This window comes from Thunnus thynnus, chromosome 23, assembly GCF_963924715.1.
Source record: "Thunnus thynnus chromosome 23, fThuThy2.1, whole genome shotgun sequence".
Classification (NCBI taxonomy): Eukaryota; Metazoa; Chordata; class Actinopteri; order Scombriformes; family Scombridae; genus Thunnus; species Thunnus thynnus.
In genome coordinates this window covers 6,243,200-6,262,392 of record NC_089539.1, presented here as the reverse complement: position 1 = coordinate 6,262,392, position 19,193 = coordinate 6,243,200, and the positions used below count along the sequence as shown (strand labels likewise).

Sequence of the window (19,193 nt, the reverse complement as noted above, 5' to 3'; positions counted from 1 at the left end):
TTCAGCCTCGCTTCTGAGAAATCCTGTTTTGTCCATCATTTTGGGATGGCGCACGGCTCAAACTACTACAATAATACAAGTTGACAATAAAGCACAATGGCATAGTTGTTGAATTCTTTGACAGTTGACCCAAAACTCAAAACAGAAATGACGCATAATTGAAGGCTTGAAATGAAGGCTTATATTTTCTGGTATGGCGGTCAGGTAAACGGTGGCAGGTGGAGTAAAGTCCTTTTGGCGTGTGAGAAAAAACTTTGTAATTCTCGCTTTTATTCTTCAATTTTGCAAGTCCGGTACACGCATTTAATAACCTCCCTAACACTGCCTCTGAAAATGTCAAAATCAAATGGTATATAGTACCAGAAGAAAAAGACACAAACAGTCCACGCCAGTGGAGGACCCAGCAAACATGGAAATTATAATGTTTTTGACTGAAATGTGCAAGGGAAACAAAAACATTTCCTTGGAAATAAAGGATGTCATTACAGAGGTAAAGAAAATCTAGATTGAAATGACTATGTTTGGAAAGGGGATGACCAAGCAGAGTCAGCAACGTGGAAGACGCCAACACTGCCCTGAGGGAAATGGTGAAAAGCCAAGGAGACATCATAAAGAGGTTGGAGATAAGAATTGGCAATGTGGAGAATAGGAGCCGCCGCTTCAACCTCTGCTTCCGAGGCTTCCCAGGAAGTTGTGGGACCCAGGAAATTGAGAGTTTCCTAGAGGAAACTTCACTAGAGATGCTGGGCCAAGATAACTTTCCAACTCGGCCTATGATAGAATGCACACACCAAATTGGACCACGAGCAGAGGAGGGAGGTAAACCAAGAAGCATTATCGACAAATTTCTCAACTACCGGGAGAAGGACAAAATTCTGCACCTGGCCACTCAAGCAAACAAAACCAACCCATTGCTCTACGAGGGCCACAAGATCTTCATCAGTGCAGACATGTCTATGGAGTTGTACCAAAAGTGCAAAAAATACACTGCATCCCATTCACATATATATATATTTTTTTTATTATTGGTTTGTACTAGCAGGGCACTATGGACTTTTTAAAAAAATCCTTTTTCTTTTGTTACTGAGAATTACAAAGATGAAACTGATAAGGAATACATCAGGATGTGCCAGGGGTGTCCTTAAAAGAGCTCCCACCTATACAGAGGTGCAGGTGAACCATGCAGGAAATTTCAGGGTTGGGATTGGGGAAGGGGGGTTGTTAAATGTTACAAGTTATGTGTTTTTTGTCAGGCTAGGACTAGCTACAGTTTATTTAAGCAATTCACATTTACATCGTTACTTTCACCCTTTTAGGAGGATCTTGTCATATAGTTTACCGGCCATAGTATGGCCAGTAAACTCCCTCCTGGCAAGGTAGAATACAACAACTGATGGAGGATTAATCAACTGGTCAAGAGAGGCAGGCTTTCAGAATATTTGAAAGAACATAAAGTAAATATCTGTTTTTTACAAGAAACCCACCTCCCAACTTAATCAACAGTTAGACAGATCTGCCCCTCAGAAACAACCCCTCTCAATATGTCCATGATGTTAACTGAAAACTTAAAAGATGTAGGCCTATGGAGAACAATGCACCCTACCAGGAGGGAGTACTCATACTACTCCCAAGCATAATTCTTACTCAAGGACTGACTTTTTTATGATAAATATTGCTCTTATAGACTGTATCTCAGAATGCAAGTATTTACCTGGAATTATATCTGAACATTCAACTTTGTTATCGACTATAGCACCAACAAGAACATGGTGTTTTAACACTATGCTTGTAGCAGACACAAAATTTGTGGAATTTATGAATACACAGATTGATAGTAGCTCATTTTAAAGTGGAAGTGGACCCAGAAATACATAAAGTACTTGGTGTCCTGATTTCAAATAATTTGGATGAAACATATAAGATTAACTGTACCCCAGCACTGGAAAACATACTTCACTCTGTGAGAATGAGAATATGGGATTGTGCTCATAAATATGTGACCTGGAATCACCCTAATCAGCCTCTATCACCCTGCTCTCCTGTATGGAAGAACCCAGCACTACCTTCTATATTCTGTGACAGTGTTTTCAAACGTTGGGCAGAAAGAGGCATTCTAAGTTTTGCTATCTTTGTATGAAAATGGAGAACTTATTTCATTTAAACATATCCTGGAAAAATATGTGTACCTCACAAAGGCTTTATTCAGTAGACACAGCAAACACTGGAGGAACCAAAGCCCTCTGTAATAGAGAATAGACTAAGACACTAAGACTTAGACATCTGTCTAAACTTTACCAAGGTTTGATAGAGGCTTATTGAGATGATACTCTTTCTACCAAAAAAATGGGAAGTTTACCTTGAGGAAAACATTGATGAGGAGAAGTTGTTACAGATTGGTTCAAATGTACATTCTGCAATCTACAATTGGAGGCACAACCAAGCAGGGTGATTAAACTTATCTGATCCCCTTCCAGCAGTCAAATTGCTGCACATATAATAGCTGACAAGGGTCAGAGCAATACCACACCAAAGGTATTCAATTTACTGCTCTGGATGAAGATGCTCTCATGGCAGGAACAACACACAAAATTCACTGGCACTGCTGTTCCTCATCTGCTCCAGGAGCTGTGTGTAGAGCAGCAGCTGCATGGAAAACTGCTTCTGTGGAAGACAGTACCGTTACACATAGAGTTAATTTACTATTTCATACATTTTATACAGTTGTACATGTGAAAATAGTGATATTTAACCAAGAGTAGGACTTACAGGGTAAGTTAATATGCTACATAGGCAAACAAATGTGTATCACTTACCTAGACCTCTCCTTATTTGGTCTGCAATACTTCTGATATGGCGGGTGCGAATGTCACAGACATGGTGAATAATGCCAACCCATAGTGCCTGAGAAAAATAAAACACCACAAATGAATGAACTTACTATTATAAATCATCTATCTATCTATCTATTTTATTATTATTTTATTTATTACTTATTTCATACAGATTTTCATCCCAGCAACAGACTTGATGAGGTTATTTAATTGATTAACACACTTTCAGCCAGAGACGAATAGCTATTCAGTGAAATCAACTTTTGTTGTCTTTGGTTGTAATGAAAAACAAAGTACTCCCAGCCATCAATGGCACATGGTGAAATACCCCTGACCTATTACACAGTCACTTTAGGATGAAGATAAAGGCAATACCATGCATTGATGCTACAGGACCTCTTTCATAGCTGGAGAAACAACAGCAACATCAAGAAAATAAGTGCTACATGACACAGTCACAAACCCTTGTAATACATTATGTTACATCCTAAGATGCTGGGAACCTTGGCTGGCCTGGATAAACACACCAAAATAAATAACAGAAAAATTCTGTTCTGACTGATGAATGTAAAATTAAAATTCTGGTTGCAATTAGCCTACATGTTTTTCAACATTGAAACGGGGAAAATGTTACTTGTGTTGGACTATAAGCTAACTTTGCCCCCTAATGTGTACATGTGCTCTTAAATGACAAATTAGGAGCAAACAATGAAGTCATGGAGCACTGTGAAAAATATAAATATAAATTCACAGGATGTATTAACTCGGTGATGAGCAGACTTCTCCTCAGTTTATCTTTCACACTAACTCATTACTCTGACTTACTGTCTTTATCACATTACCAGCACTAAATATCTTAGTTATCAGTCAATGTGTTGTCTTACTGCCACAGAAAATGAATAAATTGTTGGGTTATTAGCACGACGTTGCCTCCCTGTTGTCTCTTAGCAGACCACCAGCTCCGTGAGAGGCACAAACTGAGGCTAAAGTGTGCTAATATTTAACATTACGTGGTGGCGTTTCTTTTCAGGGAAACTAATGTACTGCTAATAAACATTGTACATCATCTAGGTTTTGAACCGTTACCAGCGGGGCAAAATAAATATACATTACACTCTTACCTGTCCAGCAGTAAACAGGAAACTTCGGCGTCAGTCTGCAAACATTTCTCTCATCATTTCATCTCTTCTCTAAGTATAATCCTCCATTCATCAGATCTTGGTTTCAAAAATGTCTCACAATACAAAATGTTTGGTGCGCTCTTCTTCTTTGTTTTAAAACCGGTGCATTTCCAGTAATCGCCCACTGAATCTAAATTGCGTAAGGCCCTCACTGGAGCCAGTGTTAGGTTTGTCCGTTCTGCGCTACTGTAGAAACATGGTGATGCAACATGGCGGCCACCGTGGAGGGTGACCCGCTCCCATGTAGATATAAAGGGCTTATTTCTAAGGTAACGAAAACACAACAATTATTATTTTCAGCTGATTAGACACTAATTAAGATATACTTATAAATAATCTATTCAATTTTTACCAAGTCTGTTCTTTTAGATGTTACTAAATACTACACACTGGACCTTTAATTCCAGACAGAAACTTCACCCGTTAGACTAAACTAAGGTTGAACCGTAAAAGCAGTTTACCTCCGTTGGTTCATCCTGCTGCCCATCAAACATGTCTGCGCTCCCATTGGGTACTTATACTGCCTCGGTCTCTGTTTTTTCTCCTGTGTATGCTCGCTCTTCTCTCTAGGGCAGTTTAACTTAAGTTTATTAATATTGAACATGTTGCATGTCCCAATTGCACCAAATTTTGACAATGCACTCCCTTGTATTCCCAGCAATACACCCACCAAGTCTGAAGTACATCGGATGAACGGTTCTCGAGATATGCAAAGGACAAACATACATACATACAGACAGACAGACAGAGATTCCTTGCTTTATATAGAAAGATGCATAACAAAGGTTACGGTATTGTAACCCTAGTTCTAATAGCACAGGCAGCACCATCCACTGGACTCTATGGGTAATACTCTTCTCCAATCACACTCACTGTTTTGCCCATTGAGGGTGGGGGGCAGCGTTAGCCCAACATGACCGTTCATGTCGGTGGCAGACTACTGTGGGACGCTGACGCACTGGGCACCAATGTTGTTGTCATCATCTACAAACGGAGCTGTCATCTCAGTGGGGATGACCAGAAGTGGCGATAGTGTGTCATCAGCTGGAGTGGGGGTCTCGGCGTCATCAATCATTCATGAGGAAGTGACATTCATGCCAGTGAGGAAGCTGGCATCTAATCTTGGGCAGGTCTCAGCAGTCCGTGCAGAATGGTGGCTGCTGAACACCTCTCTCCGTGCAGTCTCATCCAAGGCACTTCAAGCAGAATTCATGAGGTTGTGCTGGCTATGGGGCCGGGACACAACAAGTGACAAGTTTTTTGTGGTGGCAACTCCATCCTAGGAGAAAGCAGATAAATAGGTAAACCTCACTGTCAACGAAGAACAAAGGATGGCAGACAGTGGTCTCGCTGCCTTATATACTGTCGGTTCCATATGTATTCAGGTAGGCATGTTCTGACTGGCCAGCTACATCTATGCAAATTTCAGTGGGCAAATACATGCATGTGATTGGAGGAGAGTATTACCCATAGAGTCCGGTGGAGGAAGGAGCCTGTGTGAGATAGGAAATCCAGTTATATGTAATGTTGAATATTTACTTCCTAGCAGTTGTTTCCCATATTAGTGCTTGATTGAACTTCATAAAATAATTTAACATTTTTGTCTTCTTTTCTTGTGTCTTCCTTTCTTATGTTGTGAGTCTTGTAATGTGTGTTAAACATTTTATTATGCATGTTTTTCTTCAGTGGTGTCAACATGAAAATCTCCATTCGAACTTCAGGATCTGACAGTGTCACCGTGTTGCCAAAAAAGAAAGGTAATGCACAATTTTTACTACTACACTCACCATAACCTGTATGAATAGTAATTCAAAATTGAATGTTTTACAGATTATTTGAAACAAAACAGTCAGAGAAATTAACATTTGTAAAACAACAACAAAAAAAAGAAAATAAATCTAACTACCACTTTATTGTAGATAGCATTCTCCTGTAGAGCTGCCAGTTTGAAAAGAGTGATGGAAGCATGAAGCACTAGGCTAAAAGTATTAGCTGTCAGCAGTATATCTAGTCATTGGGGAATAAAGATAAGCCATAAGTGGTTTTTAAATGACTGTATACCATTTATACTATTTGCATGTACCAGTGCCCCATTAGAAATAAATCTACATGATTATTATTTATCTTCTACATATGTAGACTACTTTTTAAATAAACACACACAATTAAGTTTCTGCACAGCCAAATCTCAAAGAGCATATTATGAAGATGCTCTCATTTCATCTTCCAGTCACAGCAGTGTAACATGTAATATATACTTGAATAACCACTTGAATAAAATAAATAATATTCCTCGTATCAAAATACTGGGTGAATTTTAGAAAGAATGAAGAACACAGACATCAGTCAGTATCAGTCATTCCTCTTGTCCTCTGTCCTCCTCCCTCTGCTGCTGATGTAAATCAATACCTGCAGGTGCCCTCTAGTAGAGAGAGCAGAGGCTGGTTTGTCTCAGCCAGTAGCTAAGTTTATAAGAATATGCCAAATTTTAATTTAATGCTACATACAAACAGCGTTCGTTTTAGCTTGTTCATGACAATTAGCTGTTAGCCTAACCAGCATGCTATGGTTGTGTAAACCAGTGGTGGATGGGACACGGTGGACCAAGCAGTTGAAAATATCGTTTTTCTACATGTTTATGCCTGTTGAGTTGGTGGTTTGATAAATTGCTTATTTGCTTTTATTGCACCTACAGCAACGAGATGTCATCAACTTGAGTAAAACATTATTATCACTTCACCTGGTTCACTGTCTCCTCTCTGCTGCCCACTCAGTGCCGCTGTGTGTGTGTGTGTGTGTGAGCCCCGCCATAGGTCAAACACAGAGAGCAGGGAAAGGGACAGAGAAGCTAGCACAACCACAAATGACACCAAAATGTGGTAGAGAACTCTCTACATAGTTTTTGTCTGTTCATTTTGCACTAAGTGTTATAATGGTAACTGGAAAGTTTCCAAGTGACAATGTTGTTGATGCAGGAGACTTTGTGTGTTGGACCAATCAGGTGTCACAATAAACATGGATCTTACCATCAGGTCAAAAGCAATGAAAGGGAGGGGGGACTGCTTGTCAACAGATCTGAAGAATGTGGCTGTCCCGTGTTGTTTTTGCTATGATTAACCTTAATAATTTTGTGTTTTGACAGTTGTGCTCCTTATGGCCAGTCTGGACCTGTGTTTGTTTCTTGTTTCTTGCAGTTTTGAAGAAAGTTTTCTACATTCATATGTCTAGTTAGCCATATCCTTTAACTCCTCCTCAGATCAACCCGAGGTAAAGAGCAGCACTGTGCAGTTTGGACCCGCTGGTTATTACTACCAGGGTGTGTGGCAAGCACTAAGTGGCACCACAGTCCGCCAGTTCAATACTCCTTCTGCCATCAACCAGTGTCTAAAAGGGAAGTTTGTTCACCTTCGTGGAGACTCCACCATCAGGCAGTGGTTTGAGCACCTCAACGCAGTACTACCAGGTAGTTCATCTACAGAAAATCTCTGGCAAAGTTTTGAATTTGTTCACACTGCAGATTAATGTGTCCCAATTTTGTCCTTCTGTAATACTTTTAGATCTAAAGGAGTTTAATCTGCACAGCCTGAGGAACCTTGGACCTTTCATGGCCTTAGACTATGCAAACAACGTTTTGATTAAGTACCGATTCCACGGTCCCCCTGTCCGTTCTCCCAACCACGTCCCAGCCATCGAGCTGCACTACATTGCCAATGAACTAGACCGCTTAGTTGGAGGCACTAACACTGTTGTCATTTTTGGCATCTGGGCACACTTTGGCTCTTTCCCTATTGAGCTCTACATCCGACGGCTGCAGAGCATTCGCAGGGCAGTGGTGCGGCTGCTGGACAGGGCTCCAGGTACACTAGTTATCATCCGGACTGGAAACCCCAGAGCTTTGACGCTTTATGTGGCACTGACCAACAGTGACTGGTACTCGCTACAGCGTGACAAGGTGCTCAGAGCCATGTTCAAAGGACTAAATGTTCATCTGGTTGATGCCTGGGAGATGGTCTTGGCCCACCACCTGCCGCACATCATCCATCCACAACCTCCCATTATTAAGAATATGATCAATGTTGTCTTGTCCTACATATGCCCTCAAAAGGGTGGCTAGATTTGTATTTGGTGGGGGAAAGGAGTGGGAATCCAAGTACTCGTGCTGAGTTTACATGTTTCTGTTTTCGCCAGATGCTGAAATGGACCTAATATTTCATGCCTTAACCTCAGTTTTAAGTTGAACGTGGAGAAACTTTCCCCCTTCAGCAGATGAATGACAGAACAGCCTTCTAGTGTCAAACTCTGCACATACATCATTCTGCATAGTGAAGCTGTGCATCCAACTGAAGTGAAAAAAGCGAAACACATTTTTGAGTGAGGCAGGACTTTAAAAAAAGACCTTGCAAGAATACATTTTAACTGCACAAAGTATTCAATTGTTACTGTATCTTTGTTGCAACATTTAAATGCCTTGTTCATTAATCAGGACCACGCGAACAAGAATATGGATTTGAAATAGTTTAATTGAGAATAATGAAAGAGAGCTGAGATGTTGAATGATGGGTGGGTTGTGGGACCGGAGGAAGGGATTAGGGATGGAGGGATGAAGGAATGGATGGAAGAAGGGGTGAGGGTCGAGGCATATGGGATGGAGCATTGAGGGGATGAAGGTCGAGGGATGAGATATCCCCCCTCATGTTAATGGAGTGGACAAAATATTAGGAACACCATTCAATATAATGCACCCCATTACACCACCATCACCACCAGCCCCTATGACCTCAATAATAAGCATAAAGTAAAATTATCACCTTTCTGATAATGTTGACTAAATCTGCAAATCTATAAGCTTCATAAATGTAGAATTTATGGTAGAGTTGTTGTATTGGATTGCATTAGATTGCACAGTCGTTCCTAATAAAGTGTCAGGTGAGTGTATGTTCTTTTATTATATTCCAATTTGATATATTGACATATCTGACAATTAAAATGAACCTTGAACCTACGTACCACTCTGAAGAGTATGTGTATTTCAATTTGTAGGGTGAATCTGTGAAATGGTTTAGATGTAGATTTCAAGCAAGGTACAAATATATATCAGTTCAAGAAGATGTACAAAAAATATGTTTTGAGAGGTACAGGGATGAGGAAGGGGCCTTGTTTCCCTCAGGACTGTGATGCTCATTGTTGATGATGATGTTGTTGTTATTCCTTTTTTTCTCTGTGAGTGTTGGGACATGCTGGGTGGGCACCTGCATGATGATTATGTATGTTTATATAGGATAAACATTAAGGAAATTATTAAAGTTATATTTGATTAATACTGAGGTAAATTACCTCAGTATTAATCATGTATAACTTAAATATTATACATACATTATAAATAATATATTATACAACTTAAACATTTATCTTAGATAAATATTAAGTTATACATGTATACTTTTTCCTTCTCCTTTTCAGATGTAATATTTATCTATGTTGTTTATTGAGAATTTGCTGTATGTGTTTACCGTTCATTTTACTGGTTATACTTGTTTTGTATTATTACTAATTATTTGTTGCATATTGGAAATTAAAAAAACAAAAAATAAAAAACCCTTGAACAATTCCAGGAGGGTTCCTGCACCTTCAGCAGTTGGAAGCGTAATGAAGTCAGCTGTTAAATCCCCAGAATAAGAAGGAGAGGTAGCAGAAGAATGAATAGTGAGGAGAACATAATTGTGATTGTGAGAACTTGTCTTTCTTAACCCTCTCACTGTCACATGTGTGATTCGCTAAAATTGTATATTCTTATGAAGCTACTATCTCCTATCTCTTTTTTTTGTTTGTTTTGTTTTTATTTTTACAGCTATGCTGGTAAGAGACAAGTGTCACAATCTGCTCCTCAGTCCCTCTATGCAGCCATGTTCTCTTATCCCCAGGCCTCTGCATTGCTCTCTGACTCTGTCTCCAGCCCCTGCTCACTTCTCCCAGTGTACTTTCCTCCAACTCCCCAGACCTGCCGTCCTCAAGCTGTCCACCAGATGCCCTCAGACTTTCCCTCCTTTCCCCATCTACACACCTGTTCCCACTTCTTATCAGTCCTGCAGTTACCTGGCCTATCCACCCACTCCTCACCTGCAACTCATTCCCTCATCAGCCACTCACTACTTATACCAGTCCACTTCCATTGTTCCATAGCCTCTGTATCTGTGTTTTGTTCATCTGTTGTCCCTGAGTCCTGTTGCCTACCTGTTTTGGACTTTGTCTGTTTACTGCACTTTTTATTACTGCCTGCTCCTTGTCAGATGACTTTGCCTGTTTGGACTGCTTTCTCTGGTTTTGATCCTTACCCACCTCACCATCCAGTAAGCCTTTGTACCTCTATTTTGTGTATTAAATCATTGAATTGCATCAAGCTCTGCTTCAGATGTCTGCATTTGGGTCCTTCCCCTGTATCTCTGTTGCCCCTCTTGCACCAGCTGTGACAACAAGCACCATGCATACTGGGGCAGTTTTTATGTGACATGGCATATGGGAGTGGTTTAGAATAAAAGATATCAACAACATGAGATACTGTGGCCCATTATTGTTGTGGGAGGGATATATGCTATAGTGTTTTATTTGCTCACTACCCATAAATTACCTGGATGTCAAGCAAAGAGAACAGACTTTGCTGCAAACCAGTGGGCTATACTTCAGGATCAAGCTGGGTTTTTTCCGGAGTTTGCTGTGGTAAGACATGTATTCATTTTGTAAAATTGTATTTTCTTTTCTTTTATAATTAATATTGATTTTATTTGTTTTGTTTTTTAATCTAATATAGTTTTTAATCTTTTTTCACTATTATTATTATTTTTATTATTATTATAGCATTTGCATTAGTCTCGAACTGTTTTACTGTTTACTGTCTACACTAGTTTTGTTTATTATTTGATTGATTTGTGATGGCAACGGGTACAGTGCAGGTAGAAATATGAATGCATGTGCATGTGGGCTGTTCTCATTTATCTTTATAAACACAACAATAGTGAAATACCCTGAGTTGGAGTGGGGATAAGTGTCAATAAGTTAACATAATAAAGCATAGTCCATTAATTCATCATTTACCACACATGAATTTCCTTAGTGTATGATCAAGTGGTGAAATCTTTTTTTTTTTTTTAGGCAATACGCCATAAAAGGCCTATATTTAGTTTTAATCTGATAGGGACAAAACACGGGGCAGCAACCGAAGATGAAAAATACTGAAACAATTTCAAAGAGATAAAGTAATGGCTCAAAAACACAGGACTCAAGTGCCTGACTCAGAGATACTAATAAAAAGTTCAAATTGTTCACCTTTATTAAGGTAACACAGGCAGGAGCGGGTTTGGGGAAAAGGCAATGGGCAAAGAATGAATTTTTTTAGAATCTCATAACATTTCATAAATTCAAGTGTGTGCTCTGGGTGATCATTGTATGCTTGCTGTGTTCGTATGTGTGAGATGTCTGTATGTTTTCTTGAATGTGTCTTTCATGGTTTTTGTGTCCTATTTTCTTTATGTCCCAATGTCACTGTAAAGCACTTTGTAACCTGTGTTAAATAAGGTGCTATATAAATAAAGTTTTACTTACTTACTTACAAAGTCAGCTAGCAGGCAGGTAGGTAACAGGCAGGCAAAGTCCAAAAAACGAACAGGTCATAAAAGAGGAAGGATAAAGATAAGGACACAATGGAGTTAATGAAGGAACGGGGAGCAGGTGAGCAGGTGGATGTGGGGAATCAGGTGACTGGGAAAGGTTGGAGGGGCTGGGGTTACTCCAGGGCAGATGGGACTCACTGAATCTGAAATGACAGGACAATTAGTGGAAATGGCAAAGGGTAGACAGAAAAATGAATAACTGAATGAAAAGATGTACTGTGACAGACATATTTTACATAAAGACATATGATTGTAACCTCACAGTCTGATTCAATAACAATGAGTTTGGAATTTGCATTTGAAAATGTGTTGAGGTTAAAACTGAGAGTACATTTTTAGACATCTTTTTGAATCTTGGCTTGACAGCATCCCATCACTATATTTTAGCGATTTCAACAAATATATTAAATTTAAACATAGTCACTGAAATGCCAGTAAAACCCGTTAAGAAGATATGCAGCGTATTAAAAAAAAAACTCACTTTCCAGCTACATTTCATTTAAATATCTTAACATCTGCAGTGCACCACAATCCTGCCTCACTCAGAAATATTAATCTCTAATATATGAAAACTATGATACACATTGTTCCATTAGTATGACCAATTATAACATGAGAAATATGAGATGATTATTCATTGATCTTATGTGTCTAAAGCTTCATACAGATTTCTTTTATTTAAACAGAAATTACCACATTATATGCAATAAACATTTCAGTGCAGAGGAACTGCTTAACAAGCTGACAATCAGCTAAATTACAATCAGCCAAAATTAAAGCGGCAAACAGCAACAAACAGGTTTTAGACTTCACAAGGGTGAGCAAAGTCACTTCAGCTAGTTTAATTCTGTTGAGGAGTGAGACCAATCACACACTTGTTTCATCATCTCAAAACCTGCAGCATTTCAATAATTATATAAATTATATGTTTGTGGCATTTGCTGCGCCCCCTATGGGTCGGACTCATAATGCTTTGGTAAAACTATTCCCAAACATGGACTGAAGTAATGATTTATGATGATTGGAGAAATGGTTACTGAGTTATGGCAAATATTTGCTAAGCCCTGCCCTTTGCAAGGATATTTTGGTTGATGTTTTTCGACCAATCTTGCTAATTTAACCTGAACTGGCTGACTACTGCATCCGACCATCTGAAAGATGTGTATAACAACCTCAGTTTAACAGTTAATCACTAATCCTACAGGGCCAAATCCAAAAGATCATGCAAAATCAACCCTAATAGATTTAATCCTCTCCAACAGAGATGACAAAATTACTGCTCATGGTGTATTTGACCTGAGTATCACTGTCCGACAACTTGTGTTAGAAACACAAAACTAAAAAGAACACAGTCACACATAGTTACTAAAAGAAATTTGAAAGCTTTTAATGAACAAGCCCTTTTAAATGACATATTTCACAGTGATATTCACTGCACCTCTTTTATCCTAGATGTCAAACTGGCTCTTGACCACTTCAGAAAATCCTTCCTTTTCATCGCCAATAAAAATGCACCATTTAAAAAATTTTAGAATAAAAAACAGGCTAAGTCCTTGGTTCTCCCCTGACTTATCTGCTCTTTTTAAGGAAAGTAATGAAGCGTCTACGAAACAAATGTACAGCTGCAGTTAGAGCTGCCAAGTCATCATACTATCTGGACTTAATTACTAACTCATATTCAGATTCAGCAAAATTCTGGAAAGCAGTCAAAAATAACAAAGCCACCGCTCCTCTTCCCCCAAATCAAGTTTTACAGTTATTTTGTGACTGGACTGAATGATGTCTGTTCAATTTTTAATAATCACTTTGCTGCTATTGCCCACTTATCTGAGAACAGACTGACAGAGACTCATTTCACAATTACAGACTGTGCGCATACAGCTAGCCCGACATTATAGTTCTCTATTCAACCTTTCCCCGTTGAGCATGTTCTGGAAGCACAGCAAGCCATCGACATCAGGAAGTCAGTTGGTGAGGATAATTTGGACCCATTTCCTTTAAGACTGTCTGGACCTATTATTAAGAAATACATCACACATATTTTCAACCTTTTTATCTCATAAGGCACAGTCCTCAGTGTTTGGAAATCAGCCCATGTGGTCCCTATTAGGGTTGTGCCCAAATATAAATATGTTATTTGGCAAAGCACAAATAGTGTTTGTTTTTTTTTTACAAATATTTGTTTCATACAAACATTTTTCAAAATTATTTGTTTTCGAGAGGGAAAAAAAAGTCAAATACCAGTGGGCAGGTTGGTTACATCGCCATACATTGCTTGATATCCATAAGCCTACCCAAGCAGTCTCCGTTGAAAGATTTAAACAACACTTAAAAACATATCTTTTTAACCTAGCCTTTCTATAGTATGACTTTTGCAACATATCATATATTAAAACACTTTAATCCATTTTAAGGCATTTTTATTCTTTTTCATGAATGATTATGTCTTTTACTTAAGATTTTTAGCTGTGTTTCCTCTCTATTAATGTAATGCACTATCTCTCATTTTTCTTGTTTGCCTCCTTTTATTCTGCGCATGTATTCCTGTTTAATGTTCTCAATTATTATCACTATTATTATTGTTTTTTTTAACATTTGTTTTTTTTATCTTTTCAATGTGAAGCACTTTGAGCTTTTGTATGAAAGGTGCTATACAAATAAAGTTTTTATTATTATCACTATTATTATTATTGTTATTATTATTATTATTATTATTATTATTATTATTATTATTATTATTATCATCTCAGTCTCTCTCCTCTGCTCCGCTGTTACATCTATCAGAAGGTGTCAACTAGGGGAGTCACATCCACCTGCTACATGACGCATATTTCCTTATTTGGACATCACTCCTGGAGTTGAGGGTGTTCCTCAGAGATAAAGCTGAGCTACTGACACAAGCGAAGTGCTCTCAAGGGACTCTCCATAACCTGTTGTTCCCCTTCTCCTTTCCACAAAGTTAGGTTGTAAAAAATAGGCAATAAATTAAAAGTGCAAAGCAATAATAATAATTTCCACTTTTATTCGAATACAAATACAAATAATTTTGCTGCCTCAACAAATACAGATACAAATACAAATACTGGGCTCTCTGCACACCCCTTGTCCCTATGCACAGAGGTGGCGATAGCAATGATTCTAATAATTATTGTCCAATTTCAAAACTGTCTTGTCTCTCAAAAATCCTAGAATCATTATTGAATAATCAGCTGAAATCATTCCTCTCAGAATACTCCATCCAAATGTGACCTGCCCAACTGGAGGGTAAGGCACTACTAACCACCCAAGACTAACTGCTCTATACAGGTCAACACACAGATAAGTGTAAAGAAAATTAAACAGAGATGTGGCTTCAAGTGCAATTATATCAAAACTTATTTAAAAAGTTAAATTTAAAGAGAGTAGAAATGTTGTGATACCACTACAGGACCACTTTATTGATATAAAAACAGATTTTAAATTACACCACACGCAGACCCTAACATGCCATGCTGGTTCTGAGCAAACGGGAGAGAGAAAAATTTAAATTGTTCCTCACTCTTACAAAAAAAGGGGGGGAAAAAAAGGATATAATCAACAAGCCAGGCTGACTGGTGCAGGACTAGCCTTTATCCAATTCTATTTCACCATGTGTTCACTGCAAGCTAACACCCCTAGGTGTTGCACAATACTTATCTGCATGCAGGTGCACGGCAAAGCATGACCAGAGCCCCAAACAGTACAGCCCGGATACCTAACACTAAATGAAGGAACGCAGAGACAGCATTAGTGCATTTGACTGGATCATGCGGTTGCAGTGTGCAGTCATCTCACAACAGATATAAAACACTACCACAAATAAGTTAAAAATATACTAAACCATAAGAGACAAAATAACACTAAATAGAACTAAGTAAAAGAAACAAAAAAGAGAAAACAAAGGGCAAAACACTGGCAAACTATCCTGAAAATAAAAAAGAAAAATTATAAAAAACCCAAATATCTAGAAGTGACCTTCAATAAAGTATATACTTAATTGTTTCATCCTACCTCTACCATAGTCACACCTGCCAAATATGGCGCAGCTCAAATGCATGTCTGGATGACCATTGAATTGAATGTTGTTGTGGTGTCGGCATTTTCCTTACATGGAAAGTGACATGCTAAACAGAAGGGAGGAATTGACATCCTGTGGCTGTGACCACCCAGGTAAAAGTGACTGGGCAGGGGGTAGGCAGGTAAAATTGAGATTAATATGAGATTAGCCTGCTACACTAAATTCACATCAATCTGGTTTTAGAGCTAATCATAGCACCACCTCAGCTGTCACACTTGTATTAAATGATCTCATCCCCAGCATAGATAACAAGAAACATTGTGCTGCTATATTCATAGACTTAGTGAAAGCATTTGACAGAGTCAATCATTCTCTAATTATAGATAGATTGCTCACCACTGGCTTTGATAAGGATGCTTGCAGATGGTTCCAGAATTACTTGTGTGACAGACATCAATGTGTGAGGATGGGGGGAGCCCTGTCTGGATTCTTGCCAGTTACTAAGGGTATGCAGCAGGGATCCATTCTGCGCTCTGTCCTGTTCACCATTTATATTAATGAAATTGTGTCTTCCCTACATGGCTGCCAAACCCAACTGTACACAGATGATACTACTTTATACTGTATCGCTGATTCTGTTCAATTAGCCATTGAGAAATTGCAACCTTCCTTTCATGCACTGCAACATTCCTTCATTAATCTCAGACTGATACTCAACACAAATAAATAATAATTTATGTTTTTTTTCAAGATCCAAAAACTCAGACTACAACAATCTGCATATCTCTACTATCAATGGTTCAAACATCAAAAGGGTTACAGAATACAAATACCTTGGCATCTGGCTCGACAAATTCACATTCATCACCTTATCAAGAACCTTGTTGACAAATTAAAAAAAATTGGCTTTCAATACAGGAATAAATCCAACTTCCCTCTATTCTGTAGGAAGAGGATTGTCTTACATTATGTTTGTATTGATCTCTGAGAATATAGTGACCTATGAGCTACCTCTTGTTAGCAGGTTATACGTTTAGTTTCTATGGCTATCTGATAAGTTACCTTAGAGGTAATTTTTGTGAGGGCCTTGTCTCCTTTGGTTAGCCCACCGGTGAGCACTCACTAACGGTAACTACGGCTACTTTCAGAGTAGAAGAGTTTTGTGGAAGCGACTTTGGGCGAAATGAGTTGCGTAAGCTTAGAAAGGAAGATTTATTTGCAGTAGCTCAATATTGTGAGGTAGAGATAAATCCAGAGGCTAGAAAGCCAGAAATTGTGGAGACTCTCATTTCAGCGTTACACCTTCATGATTCTGTACACGAGAGAGAAAGGGAGGAGAGAGAGAGAGAGAGAGAGAGAGAGAGAGAGAGGGTGAGCGGATGTTTCAGCTTGAGTTGGCAAAGATGGCAGCAAGAGAGCAAGAGCAAAAACTTGAGTTGGCAAAGTTGGCATTAGGGCAAGAGAAGCTTAAACCTAGCCATAGTGTCCTACAACGTGAGCACAAAGCTCGTTTTGATGTTTCCAGCTGTTTAAAACTCATGCCAAAGTTTAACTGTGATGATGTGGTCTCTTTCTTTAAAGCTTTTGAGAAAATTGCCAAAGAGCTAGAGTGGCCTGAGAATAGGTGAACGTTGCTTATCCAGAGTGTGCTTGAGGGTAAAGCCCAGGAAGCTTATGCAGCCTTAGATGCTTCTGACAGCCGAGACTATGATGCTGTGAGGAAGGTGGTTTTGGCAGCCTATGAGGTGGTGCCAGAAGCCTACCAACAGAAGTTCAGGTCTCTGCAGTAAAAATCAAGTGAGACTTTCCTTGATTTGGCTAGGCAACAGGAGGTTGTGTTTGACAGGTGGTTAGCAAGTACTAACACCCTTACCTTTCAAGAGTTGTGGGAACTTATACTGGTGGAGCAGTTTAAAACCAGTTTACCCTGGCACATGGAAATACATCTGAATGAGAGGGGCGTTACAGAGTTGAGAAAAGCTGCTATGGCAGCAGATTCTTATGAGTTAATGCACAGAGAAGCGCCTTGGAAAGGCAAAGTTGGCAGACAGGATAGGAAGCAGGCTGCCACTGACAGGCCTACAGAGGCTATCGCGACTAAGCCTACTCCTCCCTCCCTGCAGTCTCAAGGACCAGGGAAAAGGTATGAGAAGCCTTATATTCCTAGAAGTGATGTCATCTGTCATTACTGCAAAAAGCCTGGCCATATAAAGTCCAGTTGTCCTGGTCTCAGGAAAAGAAATGGGGACGAGAAAATTGTGGGGTTGATAAATGCTCACACACAGATTGGTCTCTGTGAAGTGGACAGCTTGAACCTGCCATCCTGCCCAGTAGTGAAGGGGTTTGAGGGTTTTGCATCAAGAGGGGCAGTTTCTGGGGCACCTGATAGGGAAATGGTCCCTATATCCATCCTGAGGGACACAGGGGCCACACAGTCCTTATTGGTTCAGGGTATTATAGACCTCTCGCCTGCCACCTATTGAAAAGCTTCTACCCCAGTGAAGGGTGTGGGAGGTGGTTATATTAGTACTCCTTTGCACAGGGTATTTCTAAAGTTTAACATTGTAAATGGGCCGGTAGTGGTCGGCATTGTACCTTCCTTGCCAGTTGAAGGGGTTGCTTTTGTGTTGGGAAATGATTTGGCCGGTACTCAGGTTTGCATGATACCGGTTGTATGTGAGAAACCTTGTGAAGTCCCTGAGACCATGGCTTTGGAGAGAGAACAGCCTGAGGTGTTTACGGCATGTGTGGTGACGCGTGCTCAGGCTCTGGCTGCTGAAAAAGGAAATTCCAGCGAGCAGGATGAACTGTTTGGTGGATTGGCTGATACCTTTTTGAGGTATTTCTGAGGTGTCACCTTGTTCCCAGTTTTCTCAGGAAGCCCTTATATTAGAGCAGGAAAAGGCTCCTTCTGTAGCTCCATTGAGACAGACAGCTGCTAGTGCTGAGGACATGAAAGAGGTAGCTGAAGGCTTCTTTATCCATGATGGAGTCTTGTTGAGGAAATGGCTGCCTCGTGATCGTCCTGCAGAGGAGACATGGACCATTATGACTCAATTGTGTTGCCTGAGAGTTTTAAGAAGGAGGTCCTGCATTTAGCCCACAAAGTATCCATGGCTGGTCATTTAGGCATCTGGAAAACTCAAGAGAAAATCAGCAGACATTTCTACTGGCCCAAAATGCATAAGGATGTGGTGTCATACTGTCGTAGTTGTCATGCTTGTCAGGTTGTGGGCAAGTCCAACCAGACCATTCCAGCTGCTCCCCTCTTCCCTCTACCTGTCATGGAGGAACCCTTCTCAAGAGTAATGATTGACTGTGTTGGCCCTTTGCCAAAAACTAAGAAAGGGAATGAGTACCTCCTGACTATTATGGATGTTTCCACAAGGTTTCCAGAGTCTGTGCCATTGAAGTCAATTAAGACCAGGGTCATAGTGGAGGCTCTGCTCCATTTCTTTTCTAGGGTAGGTTTACCACTAGA

At 39.6% G+C, this 19,193-nt stretch overlaps 2 protein-coding genes across 2 annotated transcripts in view; both read left to right on the top strand.

Moving 5' to 3' along the window:
* Nucleotides 1-10,538, top strand: part of LOC137176041 (NXPE family member 3-like) — a 55,571-nt gene extending 45,033 nt beyond the window's left edge. Inside the window, exons 5-7 of the mRNA XM_067582072.1 lie at nucleotides 5,699-5,769; nucleotides 7,269-7,475; nucleotides 7,570-10,538. Coding sequence (XP_067438173.1) covers nucleotides 5,699-5,769; nucleotides 7,269-7,475; nucleotides 7,570-8,126 — 835 coding nt within the window. The 3' untranslated portion in view covers nucleotides 8,127-10,538. The remainder of the gene's footprint in view (nucleotides 1-5,698; nucleotides 5,770-7,268; nucleotides 7,476-7,569) is intronic.
* Nucleotides 10,539-10,628: 90 nt separating this feature from the next.
* Nucleotides 10,629-19,193, top strand: part of LOC137175985 (NXPE family member 3-like) — a 60,162-nt gene continuing 51,597 nt past the window's right edge. Inside the window, exon 1 of the transcript XR_010925766.1 lies at nucleotides 10,629-10,726. The gene's annotated coding sequence lies outside the window, so the exon portion shown is untranslated. The remainder of the gene's footprint in view (nucleotides 10,727-19,193) is intronic.